A 13677-nucleotide genomic window follows, 5' to 3' on the forward strand; every position below is an offset into this window, starting at 1 on the left:
CTGCATGAAAGGAGCTTGGTTTAGCTGATCTGTGCTTCTGGTATCGAACTTCACTGGTGTTTGCAGCATGCTGGGGACAGGGTGATGATATGGACAGTGTGGGCTGTGTATTGACATTGCTCTCCTGAGCCAGGACAAACAAATTCAGGCTTGGCACAGAAGTTTAAGAAATCTTTTTAAGAGAAGCTTATTTCGTCTTCACAGCAGCCACTGCTGATACCAAAGGGGCACCATGCCAAGACTGGATCATCTCATAATTCAATTAATCCCATCATGCCAAGCTTTGTGTAGTTCCTCAGTTTGGTAGGAGTCTCACAAATCACTGCTTTTAAGTACCAATTGCTAACCCAGTATGGAGCTGAGCTGAACAAGGTGCTTTGACCCTTTAATGCACTGACAAATTCAACTCCTCAGCAGAAGTATTTTTATAACACTTCATAGTTTTTTTGAAAACATTTTCTATCCAATACCTGCATCTTCGTTTGGCTCATCCAAGTGCAGCTCCTCACCAAAGGAGGTCACATTTGTTGTGGCTGCTGTTGTGGTCTCCTGCTGCCCCTCCTCTGAGGTGAGTGCCTGGCACACGGGTGCTGGAGCCTCGCTCTGCGTCGCCCTCGTGGCATCGTCACCGGTGCAGGCTTTGCCATCAGAATCTAAAACAACAAATCATTTAATCTTAACTAAACCATGAGCAGTGAAGGCTGAGATCCCCCTGCTATCCTCTTGAGAAGAGGGGGTCTCAAACCTCCCAGTGCTCAGAGGACTGAGACTTCTCTTAGAACAGCACCCGATCTCCCTGTTAACCACCTGTAATGCAAATCCTGTGATTTGTGATCCAGCCCATCTGGATACTAAAACCCACTCAGTTTTCTCAACAAGGCACCTACTTCTGTGGGCATTCAGCAGCCTGAGCAAATGGCCACTGTGCTCTGGAAGTAGCTGCCATGTGGGAGACGAGCAATGGGCAGAGGTCTCTGGGAGAAGGCAATTCTTCCCTCGCACAAGCAGAGCAGCACATGCCCAGGTTGGTCTGACATGTCTGGGTTGTGTCAGGCTCTGTGCACGACTTGCTGTCATCCAGTGATGCTGGAGCCTTGCTGAAGGAAAGAAAGGCTGCTCACATTCCCTACCGAGCTGCAGGTTTTTAGCACAGTTTTAGTTACTCAGCTTTGAAAAGTGTGTCCTGTGTGATTGAGCTGATCAGAAATTCAAATCCCTCTTCATGCAGACCTAGAAACTGCTCCCTTTGCTTACTCTGAAAGATTTTTGTGCCAGTGATCCCTGCAGCTGTACGCATCTTGATGACTGAAGCTTTTCTAGTATTCTCCTATTCAGGCAAGAGTCCTCAGAATACAAACCACCCTTTTACTCCTGCAGAATTTACAAGATCTACATCACTGTTGCAAACCACAGAAAGCAATCACTTCCCTCCCTGGGCAGCTCTCCATGCTGATGGACACTCCTGCAGTTCACCTCCCAGCTTGTATTTCTCAGCCCTGGACACTCCTTTCTGGAAGCTCCTGACAGGGCTGTGTTTTCTTGCAATGGTATCACTACAAGTTCCTTGAACATTGAATTAAAATAGCAACATTCACAGTTGCCTCTTTTTGATGCTATTTGGACAATCTGCAGGGTAATTTCCTATGCTTTTGGGTGAGGCTATCAGATTTTGGCCCAGAGATGCTGCGGAAGGGATGCAGAATTTTTGCACACTGAGCTCACTCAGTCTGCCTCATAATCACGTTTGGTGAAAAGTTACTGTTCTTAAAATAGCCCTTGCAGTAGCACAGTTGCTATGATACAGGGAAGGGGAGTGGGGAAAAAGTTCATTGCCTACATTTCAGCTCATTGTGAAGGCAGCCTGTACACAATCATCGGTGTGTGAACCACTGCCCGCGTTGCTTGACAGGCAGCCCTTACCCCAGTGCTGGAAGCACAGATAAACCTCATCAGCCTCGTGCTCACAATGGGGAGAAACATCGAGGGGGGAGCTCCCTAAATGTGTTCAAGGTAACACTGCTCTGCACGTTCCTCACATCCTTGGGAAAGGCAAGCAGCTGTCAGCTGTGCCACAATGAAACTGCAGCCAGAGACAGGGCTCCTTCAGTGCCCGGCCCGTGGAAGTGCAGTGAGTAATGAAGAGATGACAGGCAGAAGACATTCCTGTTGGAGGATTTCTGAGGCTCACAACAGCAATGTTCTTGGGCAGGAATGATCAGCGTGTGCTTTGATCAAAGTGGATGTGCTGCTTTGGGTTGCAGTGGGTCCCAACACCATATTTTAGAGATGGTCTGGAGACACAACAAAGCACAGACCTTAGATCCATGGGTAAGGAAAACACCGGTCCTCAGTATTCCAAGGTAATCAGGAGCAGGGCTGTGATTTTGCTGGGAATTAACCCCACTGTATGCCAGATCCCGCAGCCTGTAACATCTCAGAGAGTTAGAGAGTTAAGCTGCTTCCCTGGAGTGAAGCTGCATTTCGGGAGTCTTCCAGGGGCAGGTTGGCATCTGGCTGTGTGAGCAGAGCTGGAGAGGAGAGAAGGGCACAGACGTGGCCCAGGCCACGCAGTGAATGGGCAGCCAGGCTGGGGGTTGTGTGAGGAGAAAGGGTGACATAACCTGCCAGGGTGACTCATCACCCACCAAAGGACGGTGCAATTCCACCCTGGGCTGCTCCCAGAGCGCTGCAGATCCTGCGCGAGCTCTGTGGAGAGCTCAAAGCCACACGGGCCACTGCCAGGGCCACTTCCAAACGCTGCTGACAGACTTTATGCTGTGGGTCTGAGTGGCACCTATTACAACTGCACGAGGCTTCTCAGGCTGCAGCATCATGCCAGTTGGGCCATTTATGAAAGCGAGCAGGAATCAGCTCCTGGGAGTGGAGTAGAGCCTGATGGAATAGAGGGATCTGAGGATTTACCGTAGTCTTTTAGCACAGTATTGCTGCTTTGACAATTGCAACTTACTGCGTAAACGAGGACTTAGCCTTGAAACTGCTGCCACTTCAGCTCAGTCCAAGTAGGGCACTAATCATTTACTGAGAATTATTTGGGTCAGTTTTTTATTCCAGTTAATAAGCTGCTTCTGCTAATATAATAAAATAACCCTGGAGATTCACAACACCCCATAAAGAAAAATAACTTGCAGACAGCTGCAATGTCCTTCAGCTGACTGTGATCCATTCTTCCCCTTCTGGGCACAGGGAGGCACTGGATATTTGTGTGATGTTTATAGGAGCTCTAGGCAACTTTCCTGCAGACAGGTAAGCAGTCTGTTTGCAGCTGTCTGGTTAAAAGCACAGCTTGTCCTCACACCTTACTGGAATATATTTAATTAAACTATTTTGATTTTGTTAAAATGCTCTTGCTGCTTGGCATCACCTTCTCCTCCCAAGCTGTTCTTTATGCATGCAAGAGGTTTATTGATTCTTCATTATTACCTCTTAATGTGCTCTACAGAAGTTTTATTTTACTGTTCTTTTGCAGAGCTGTACGTATGCATGTTTTCAAATTCATGGATAATAGGGAACTTTCCCACTCCTAGTGGAGACGGTGTATATCCAGTAGTGCTAATATGTTAATAGGGCAACTAATTATCTAGAATTATGAGAGACACAAAGACTTCAATGGACAGGAACTAAAAATGAGCTTTCTAAGAACTTCCATTTTAGAATAAGCTGATGGTTTGATAGATTATTTAACATGAAACATAAAATACATCCAAGAAAATAATATTAAAATTGCTTTACTGCCATGGAAAAAAAAAAAATCCTATTTAAAATGCTCTTTTTCTGATTCTTCAGTTGCTTGGTTTCACTCCAGCACAGCATCACTGAGTATTGTCCCAGGGGTTATTTATAGGCATGGCATTTGTTTTATACAAAAGAAACTCAATTACTACTTTCAAAGAACATAACTTCTATCTGTGAGATTAATCAAACTCAAAAGGCCAGTCCTCTTTCATGACAGTACTTTCTGCTATAATGTCTTCAAAGTAAAGATGGATTTGTGGGGTTTATCTCTGTTTAGGTGGAAATGGCAATTGGGATGTTGTCCATAACATTGGGAGTTCAGTTAATCTCACAGAACAGTCACCGAGATCTGTGTCTCCCTTGAGCATCTGTCAGGGCTTTGGAGCACAAAAACCACGTCCTTTGTGAGCGTTTCTGACACTTCATCACCTCTCCTTCCATTATTTCTGGTTCGTACTCAGGAAAGCTTTAAAATGGCTCCACAAAATGCTTCACTTTTCCATGGGAATGAAAAGTAGGTGGACTGGTAACGTGTTTACATCACAAACTTGGTTTACTGGAAAACAGCTGAACACATCAGATTAGGATCATTTGATGGGATTTGGATCCGTAAGTTGTTCATGTTAGCTTCGACTGCACTGTATGTTGAAGTTTATATTTATCCAGCTTGAGCTGGATTTCTTGGCAGGAGGATTCAGCTGGGTTTAGAGGAATTGCATAAAACATATGTGGCAGTTCAGGCTGCACCACGTGTAAACCAAGGGAAGATGGAGCTGCATTCGAGATGGTAAAGCATCAGACACTAAACTACATGGAGTGATTGCAGCAGGGAGGAGCTTGAAGGAAGACAAGCCTTAATTCAAACACTGAGATTTTCTCCCTGTTTGGATTGAAGGTTCTCCTTTTTATTTATCTGCTTGTTAGGTTTCTGCTTTTGCAAATATGTGTTTCCTACTGTCCTGAAAGAGCTTCTGATAAAAAAAATGAAGCATTTTTACTTACCTTGTTCCATCATCTCCAGAAGACCTTTCTTAATGAGTTCATCCCGCCCTTGCCGTGCCGTCATCTTCTTCTCCAGCACTGCACAAAGAAGTGGCACAGCACAGCACCAGTTACCAACAGAGCAGGAGATGTGATGAGAAGGATGCAACATGGAAATTCCCTCTAGTCTCGGGCCCCTGTGTGCTTGGAAAGGACTGCAAGGATTCTGTTTTGGGGGCATGGATTCGTCAGCCTGTTTGTGCCTCTTCCTTTGTTAAAATCACCACATGTAAAGCTGAGGTTTATGACGGTGCTGTCAGATCACACTGAGTGCAGAGTCACAGGGATATTGGAGCCTTCCTGCTGTTTAATGTGGCACCCTGGAGCTGCCTGGGACAGTGCCCTTCACTGGGACACTCCCACAGGGTACAGGAGCAAGTGGAGGGAACTGCAACATCCCATCTTAAGAAAATGCAAGTCAGTTTGTCTCCTTACTGATCTCCTGGGCCATCCCTGGAGACCACGGAGAGCATGCTGTGCTGTGTGCTGGGCTCCTTCCCTGCAGAGACAGCTGCTTGAGGGAAGGCATTTCACATGCTGCAGCTCCCTCCTGTCACTTTTCATAATGTTACTGTGACCTATATAAACTTCACCCCAAATAAAAGGGGTGGCAATACTTCAGGCCATAAACACAGCCTATGTGGACAAGGGACAGCCCATGGAAAGCAGTCTGGGGGCAAGGCTTGTGCTTCACTCTCATATTTTGACCTTTTCTTCTAAGTGTACTATATTGTGTTATATAGGAAGTCAGCCTATATGGGCCCCTCCTAGCCACAAACATTATTAACCTGTTGGATCTCTGAATTGGGCTCTGTCAGGTCACCTTTAACACATCCCATGTAAGCTTTGCTGTGCAGCATCCCTCTCTTGCTCTCAGCCTACCTGCAGATGTCTGCTTTAGCTTCTCGTTTTTCTTTTTCCGCCACTTCCATGGTTTGAAGATCCTGCCCAGTGTTGCCAGTTTGCTGTTCCTCCTCACTGGTGGAGTTCGAATCCCTGAGACCAAGTAATCAGAACGCACTGCAGGGGACTGCTCCATCTCATCTGAGGGGAAGAGAGGAAAAAACTGTAGGACAAAACCCTTCCACATTGACCTGCAAAGGGCAGGCAAAGGTGCTCACCAAGGAAATGGTGTCACTGTCCCCCCAAGGGCTGCAGGGAGCTGTCACAGCCTCCTGAAACATGGGGAGCTGAGAGCTCCCCACGGCTTTAACAAGAGCAGTGGAAGTTTAACACATTTGTAAATCCAGCTCACGTGGCCTCCAGTTAATCACATAAATGTAATGTTCATTTAGAAAAAGGCAGACCTTTATGAAAAGCTGAGAGGAAGTGTGAGAGAGCTCAGATCCCTTCGGAATCCCCAGCTTCCAGTTCTGTTCCTGGGTCACAGGATATGACTCCCTTTTAAATGAACTCTTCACATGAGCTAACACAGAACATGCTGACTTTTGGGAGCTAATGCAAATCTTATATAAAAGGAGAGTTTGTTTGATATTTGCTACTTAAGTAAAACCTTAGAACGATTGTGAAAATTTATTCCTTGACGAAGCTAAGAGGAAAATTCTTTCCCTTTTGTCCAGCCAAGCCACAGGAATTCAGAGTTAATACTTCAGCTGGAAAATCAATTGAGGTATTTTTAATAATTTTCCTTGAAAATGCACCCTAAGTTTTGCTAATAGACAAGTGTTGCATAAAACAACACCCACTGAGTATTCACAGCTGTGTGCCAGCCAGTGCCATGGAGGACAGTGGGACAGACCCTTAAATGAGGTTATTGATGTCTTTACTGAGATTTATATTAGAGCACCAATACAGTAATTGTTGAAGGAGAAGCTGCCATCAGATCTGTTACAGAAACAAAAGCTGAGCAACAATTTGTAATTTTTTTTCCCAACAACCAGTTATGATTTAAATCAGCAATGCAAAGCTATGAACATACATACATTTCCAAGTAATTTTTCTCTGGAACAACAACATTTATCATAAATTGCTTTATGACTGCAAGATCATATCCAGCATCTTCTAGGCTTTGTTTTTAAGTTAACAGGGTGAAAATGCCTAAATCACAGCGTGGAGGTGGGGATTTCCAAGTAAACAGGAAACAATTTTTGGAAGATTATTAAACACAGCAGGGGAATGAACACATTCCTCCTCTTCCATTTAATTTTGAAAATACTGGTAATTGAGATGAATCATTCAGTGGAAACAAAGTAAAAACTTGGCTATGTGAATTATCAGAGCAGAGAAAAGCTGTAACAATTCCCCACACACACCATGCATGCCCAGTGAAATTCTCTTTCTTTGCCTGAATTTAGAGCACCTTTTTTCTCATTCCACTGAGTTTATCTGGGGTTTAATTTACAAGAGATTTAAAGTAATAATATTTTTTTTTGCCTTTGAAAGTGTGGTGCCTACCCAAGGTGATATTTATAATTTACAGTTTGGAGGTCAGTATTAAGTTGAGAGCAGAAAACAGCAATGAGCCTTGCTCAGAAGGGAGGCAGTAGCCTACAAACCACAGCTAGAGCGCCAAGATACTCTGCTCCTTTCCTAGCAGTGTATTCAAAAATGAGCAGTACCACAGAAATAAGCTTTGAAGAATTAGAGCTGCTCTTGATTACAGCAGTAGCAATGAGAATGGAAAATGGCAGAGTAGATCTCCTATTAATTTGCTATTATGATCACTTTAAAGCTGTAATAGAAGCCTCAGGACATAGCATTTGGTCATTTCTTGTGACACCTCTTGAGTGGAAATAGAAATGTTCACAAAATTGGCTCATCTCAGAAGAGCTGTAGATGAGCCTGTGAATCAGAGCCCTGGGAGCTGCAGTGGAGTGGGGAAAGCTCAGCTCAGCCATCCCTGGTCCTTGCTAGTGAGACTGCTCCTCCCAGGCCAGGAGTTTCTCAAGCATGGAAGTGAAGATTAAACAAGAAGCTGATTTAAAGGAGTACCTTGGCAAGCTACTGACTCTGCTGTGTTTCCTTCAGGATGTAGGTGTCAGCAAAGTGGGTTAGACATGCCGCATGTGTTTTGTTTAACACTGCCAGCATGAGGTCATTTTAAGCTTTTGCCAGATAGGGGATATACAAAATACCAGTGCGCCTCCAGCAATGCTTATGGTCCCAGATATTCCCCTAAGAAAGAGAATGGGGAGATATCATAAGGACAATGAGGTTTCCCTGAGTGCCCTGTTGGAATGAGTGCTTCTGTGGTTTCCATCAGCCTTGCCAACTGGGTTTCTTCCCTCTCTTTCTGCCCTCTTGGTTGTGGAAATGCAAGGATTTTGTGCCTCGGTCTTTGATTGAAGATGAAGCACAGGTAGAAATCCAATGTCAAAGAAGGAATCACAGCTAAAACAAATGTTCCAGTGGAGGTTTTTGTGGGCTTTTTAACTTTATTAATGTTTCTCATATGGTACAAGCAGTCCTTAAGCAAATGGATTTATCACCTGGTACATTCTCACCATATGCAGTTTCTATACTGTGCATTGGGAGAGACAGACACAAAAATAGATAGAGACACAGCAAGACAGATGTCCTGAAGTCATAAATAACAAGGAAATAGTCTCATTGGCAATAAGAATCACAAGAGAGCCCTTGGAGCACCTCATTTCCAGTCAGTTAATTTTCTTCTGGTTGTGGGTTGGCTGCTTGGGAGATCAGAAGTTGACAGCACAAAAAGCAGTTCCCACATACAGCAATGAATACTGGAGGAGAAGGCACTCCTAAATATCAGCCAGTTCCTGCAGCCAACAAGCTGCCAAGGCTTGCCAACCTTCCAACCACTCTGTGAAACATTCAGCACATTTTTTTAATCTGCAGTCAATATTTTAATTATGCTAACTGTTCTGTGGAATAATGTGGTTATTTCTCCCAGAGCCTGACAGCCTGGGGCCAGGCCATGCAATTACACAGGGGATGTCTGCAAAATATAAACAGCCAAGAGCCAAATCATGACTCTCCAAATCAGCAGGGGGAAGCAAGCAGCAGCTTAATTCGCTGTGTAATGTGGAAGGATGAGGGACAGTTCTTAACAGGGTCCAGAGAGCACCAGTTTAACCCCCAGCACAGCAAGGCCAGCCTGTGCTTGGCCCTCACTGCCCCACAAGCAGAAAATCCTCAGCCCTGTGGGGCCACAGGATTTTGCTCAGGCTGAAGCTTCTTGGCTGTTTATGGAAAACCACTTTAAATTCCTTGCTGTACCCCTTTGAGGGCAAAGTCTTCCATGCTGGAGCTCCAGCCCCAAAACAAACCCCTCATGTATCACACTGGTCACCTGCTCCATGTGTGCCAAAGGGGTGGAAATGAATGTGGCTGTGCCCCTGCTGATGATGCTGGGCAAGCTCTTACAATGCTAGCTGGGGTAGTTTCTAGAGCTCCTGACAGTGGTCCACTGTGAGTGGGTTAATGTCTGAGACATCCCCTGTCAGAGGAGGGGAGAGGTTCCAAAGTGATGGGCACTGCTCTGCAGGGCAGCTCTGGGCTGCAGAATCAACCAGGCAACAAAGAAGAAGCAAACAAACCATAATATTCATTACATTTGGCTCCAGGGTCTGACCCCTCAGAAAGTCTGAGCATCTGCAGCTTCTGTTTACATCAGTAGCAGTTGTGGTGAAAAACACCCCCTTGCTTTCTTCTTTAAAACATTGTGGTGCCATAAATAGAGCACTCTTCCTGCAAGTCCCCTCTCTGTGGGAATTGTGCAAGGATTGTGAAGGTTTTCTGCACACAGAAGCTCTCCCATTTGCACTTGTCAAACCCTGCCTCCATCCCAGCCAGCCTCCAACAGAAGTGGGGCAGGTTTGCTGGGAGTTGTGTGAGTTGTGTGCTGGATGTGTGATGGAGAGTGCCCTGAGCTGCCCACAGCCCTCATCTGTACAGCAGCTGGCTTTGGTGCTGAAGTGATCATGTCTGGGTGATAACAGCATTGTTAAATTGAGCACTGGGCTCAGCAAGCTTGGTTTATCTTCTCGGGTTTTTCATGATGAGCCAGAGTCTGTAGCTGGATGCCTGGGCTGCTGATTACAGCAACTGCAGGATGCATTCCACAGGCTGAGGAAGGGCAGCTGGGAACATCAGGGATGTAGGGCTGACTTACACTGACCTTGCCACGCAGACAGGCTGCAGGAGACATGGCATGTCCTCTTGTGAATGCAGCAAGAAGTTTGTGGGAAGATGAAGTATGCTGAATTTTAATGTCTGGAAATTTTGGTAACTTAAATTCATGGCAATGAAAGTTGTGCCTTGCTAAATCCTGTGTGTACATTGGTAGGAGAAGGACCACTGAAAAATCTGCAACCTGCAGGCAGTTTAAAAATAACACAGCAGACAAGAGCTGCAGGCAAATTTGTAAGGCAGGCGTGCTCTGTTTGCTGATGAATTGGTTTGTAATGCAGCTCTGCATGTTTTCCCCTTTACTGTCATTGCATCTGTCTTTGCAACTCATATATGGAGCTAAAAAAAGGAAGTATGGCCTTTTTTCCCTTTGGTCCACTGCAGAGGGGGAGAGACAGTGAATGGAATCAAAATGACCTTTTGGGATAGAGGTGCCTTTACCACCAGTAACTTTCAGTGCTGCCTGGAATTCAGGACTGCCTCTAAAAAGGATGTGAGGGAGGATGACACTGAGGCAGCTCAGCTTTTAATGGGTTCCTGTCTCCTCCTGGCTAGCCCCAAACTGAGCCAGCACCTGGGAGGTTGACCAAGGCACAGCACTTCCCTCGAGGTGCTCCTTGCTGAGGGTCCTTGGCATCCCGTGAGAGGAGCCTGCAGGGCAGGGAAGGCAGAAAGGTGATCTTGGTTTCAGAGTAAGGATTATCCTGAGCATTGTGAAACAGCATTAGCAGCAGCGACAATGCCATTTTTCTCAGTTTAGCATCCTAAAAAAGAAAGAACTGGCCACAGTGACTGAACATGCAGGACAGGCATAAGCTTCTTGTGTCTGGGAGCCTTTGAATCCTTCTGTTATGTTCCAGAGAAGCAGAATTCAAACTGAAGAGCTTTTTGTTGCACTAGTTAGATGTTTCCTGTGATGGAGCTCTTCCTTGTTCTAAAAATGTTTTCTGTCACCTGCATTTCTGCAGACATGCTCTCTTTCTTGACTCTCTTTGAAAGAGAACTGCAGCAGAATGTTCCAGTTTGAAGTTTCCATTTCCATACATACAGTATTTTGATTTTTGCAATTTTGAATGACTGTTAGAAATTAGAAATGAAAATTATAAAGGAGAAAAAAGTCTTTTAAGAACCTGAAATTTATTTAATTTTTGAAGGACTTTTCATTTGAAGCTGTGAATGTTTCAGTATTGTTTTGGGTTGGTTTGGAAAAAACTTACGCAGAATCCTCTGTAAAATAGAAAACTTAGTTCCTAACAGTTTAGTTATTTAGAAAGGCAAGGTACCTGTAGTAATTATTGAATGTAATCAGGAGCTGATTTTGGGTGCACAGCTGCTTATGTGACATAGATTGTTGCTCTGACCCATCATATTTGTTACACCAGCAAAACTGAAATAAAGTAGGGAAAATTACAGGTTTGAGGTGCAAACTCAGGCATTTACTTACCCAAATTTTTAGGTTTTGTATGCTCAACAGTGTAAGGAAAAAATGGCTTGAATTCTTCTCTCTTATTGCAACCCTTTATGTTCATGGTTTCCCGCCGTGGATTTCATCTCTCTGAGAGTTTAACCTCACAAAGAGCAGATGGAGAGTGGGCCAGGTTTATCCACATGGCATCTACGTCATTCCCTGAGTTACCTTGGGGGAAAAATCTGGCACAGTAAATTTGTGCAGGCTGCAGACTCATGGAGATCCATGAAGGCAGGGTGAAAATGCAAAGATAAATGGCAGGGAAATACAGAAACAGCTCTGGGTTCAGCTTCCCCTCAGTAAAGGCTATGCTTGGGCTCAATCACTTTTCCTTTTGCTGGGTGATATAAATCCTGATTAAGTTTTTATACTTCCCTGCATGAAAATGCAAGTTTATTGTGTTGTCTCCAGAGGCTGAGCTTCCATTTCTACTTCAGACTCAAAGGTTTGCCATTTGTCCTTGTTCCATAATTTCCACTGCTCTTTAATATGTTACATTATGATTTAACATTTTTCTCTAATTGAAGGAAATTAAAAAAAAAAAAAACAAAACATAACTTGTGGGTGGTAGGGGGGGAGCTGTGCTTGCCAGGGAAATTTATTTCCATTTTGTCATGCTGAGCCTACCTTCAAAGTATTTGGATTTTAAAACCAGGTTTCCCTGACATGAATGGGGAAACAGATTATGCTTATCAAAGGAAAGAGAGCAGGGAAGTGGCAACTCCAGCTAAATCTCTTAGATAAAAATATGCTTTGTATGCCTGAGATTTGTGATTTCTTCCAGAAAATGTTCCTTTGGAAAGCTGACATATCACCTACCAGCATTACCACCAAGTGAGCCAAGGTGCAAAGAAATTAATCAGGAACCTCTCATGCTTTTGGATCATTGTGTCAAGTTCCAACACCACTTGCTGTGATTTACAACGCACGGTGTGACATTAGCAGTTCATTAACAAAATAGGTTTGTCAGGGTTTGCATAAAGGAACCCACAACACGCTTTACCTGGGTAAGAAAGGGCTCAGTAGCAATAAGAAAATGAGCCTGATGAAGGATTACTGTGTGATCACTGTTAATTCAGTTACCTGAGCCTGTACAGTGTCTGCTTTGGACAGGGGAAAGCTGCTGTTTGCAAGCCTGTGCCCCACTGAGAGCTGGCTCAGGCAGCAGAGCAGCATCTCCCCAGATCCACAAAAAATCCATTCAAATAAGATAAAAATTCATTCAAATGGGCACTGCCTCTGCAGAGGGCCAGGAGCAACTCTGTTCCTTCTGCAGCTGCAAGGGGTTTGTGCCACACACGTTACCAATCCCCAGGGCTGGGCAGTTTCCCCCAGGCTCCTGGAGAGATGCTGTGCTGCAGGACACAGGGAGCCAGGCCCAGCAAGCACAGGAACGTTTTGGATCAGGCTTGCCATGCACTCAGAGCAGTAAAGCTGCTGTCTGCACTGCAGGACCAGCCTTTCATCACCTGCAGTTGTTTAATTAGCTGTAGCCTTGCTGCAAACCTGTTGAAAGGATGTTTTTTATAGCATCCTCAGGGAGTCTGCAGACTGAAACACACCCTGGGCTGTCTCCAAGAGGCACCTTCAAATCCCTTCCACTGCAGTTATTGCTGACAGCAGCTGCATTTGGAGGGACATGGAACACCCAGGGAAGCCATCAGTGTAAGGGCATCATGTTTGCCAGCAGGGACCCATGCACGACTTTTTCTGGGATCCATGGCCCAGGACTGACCTGTTCAGAGTTTCTCCAGTTTATGGGAGTCTGTGTCTGCCAGACATACAATCATCTCTCACTTTGTATCTATCCCAAACTTGTCTATTCGAGAATTAATCAAATCCTCATGTCCTATGCACTTTCATGCCCTTGTAATTCCATGCAGAATTTCCTTCTTTGCTCGAACACATCACAGCTCTCTGTTGGTGCTCTGTGACTGTTCAGTGCCACTGCTGCAGATGGAAAACGCTCTTTGTGCTCTGTGAAATGCAAGAGCATCTCCTTTTGTTTAGTTTTGTTTTCTCCTTTATCACTCCTGCTGCTTCACACTCTCGCTTTCCTCACACCCACTGGCAACAAATACACACCAGTCACCAGTCTCTGGTGCTCACTCCAGGCCTGCTCTACAGCACAGGACAGAGATTTGGGAGAAGGAATACTTACACAACAAAAATCTGACATAAATCAGAACAGCTACAGGGAAAGGTAGATAGAAAACAGGCACAGTGAGCGAATTCAACTTTTGTCTAAGGTTATGCATCCAACGTGGCTCCTTGTAAAACAGTTTTAAAGCTCCCAGTGA

At 44.8% G+C, this 13677-nt stretch overlaps 1 protein-coding gene across 2 annotated transcripts in view; it reads right to left on the minus strand.

Annotated features, from left to right (window-relative positions):
* The window catches only part of PHACTR3 (phosphatase and actin regulator 3), a 100579-nt gene that overhangs the window by 42120 nt on the left and 44782 nt on the right, over positions 1 to 13677 (minus strand). For both annotated transcript variants that reach the window (XM_039563211.1, XM_010396830.4), the window contains exons 2-4: positions 5677 to 5838; positions 4756 to 4833; positions 471 to 653 (exon numbers count right to left, since the gene is read on the minus strand). In XM_039563211.1, the coding sequence (XP_039419145.1) occupies positions 471 to 653; positions 4756 to 4833; positions 5677 to 5838 (423 nt within the window). The remainder of the gene's footprint in view (positions 1 to 470; positions 654 to 4755; positions 4834 to 5676; positions 5839 to 13677) is intronic.

This window comes from Corvus cornix, chromosome 20 (genome assembly GCF_000738735.6).
Source record: "Corvus cornix cornix isolate S_Up_H32 chromosome 20, ASM73873v5, whole genome shotgun sequence".
Taxonomy (NCBI): Eukaryota; Metazoa; Chordata; class Aves; order Passeriformes; family Corvidae; genus Corvus; species Corvus cornix.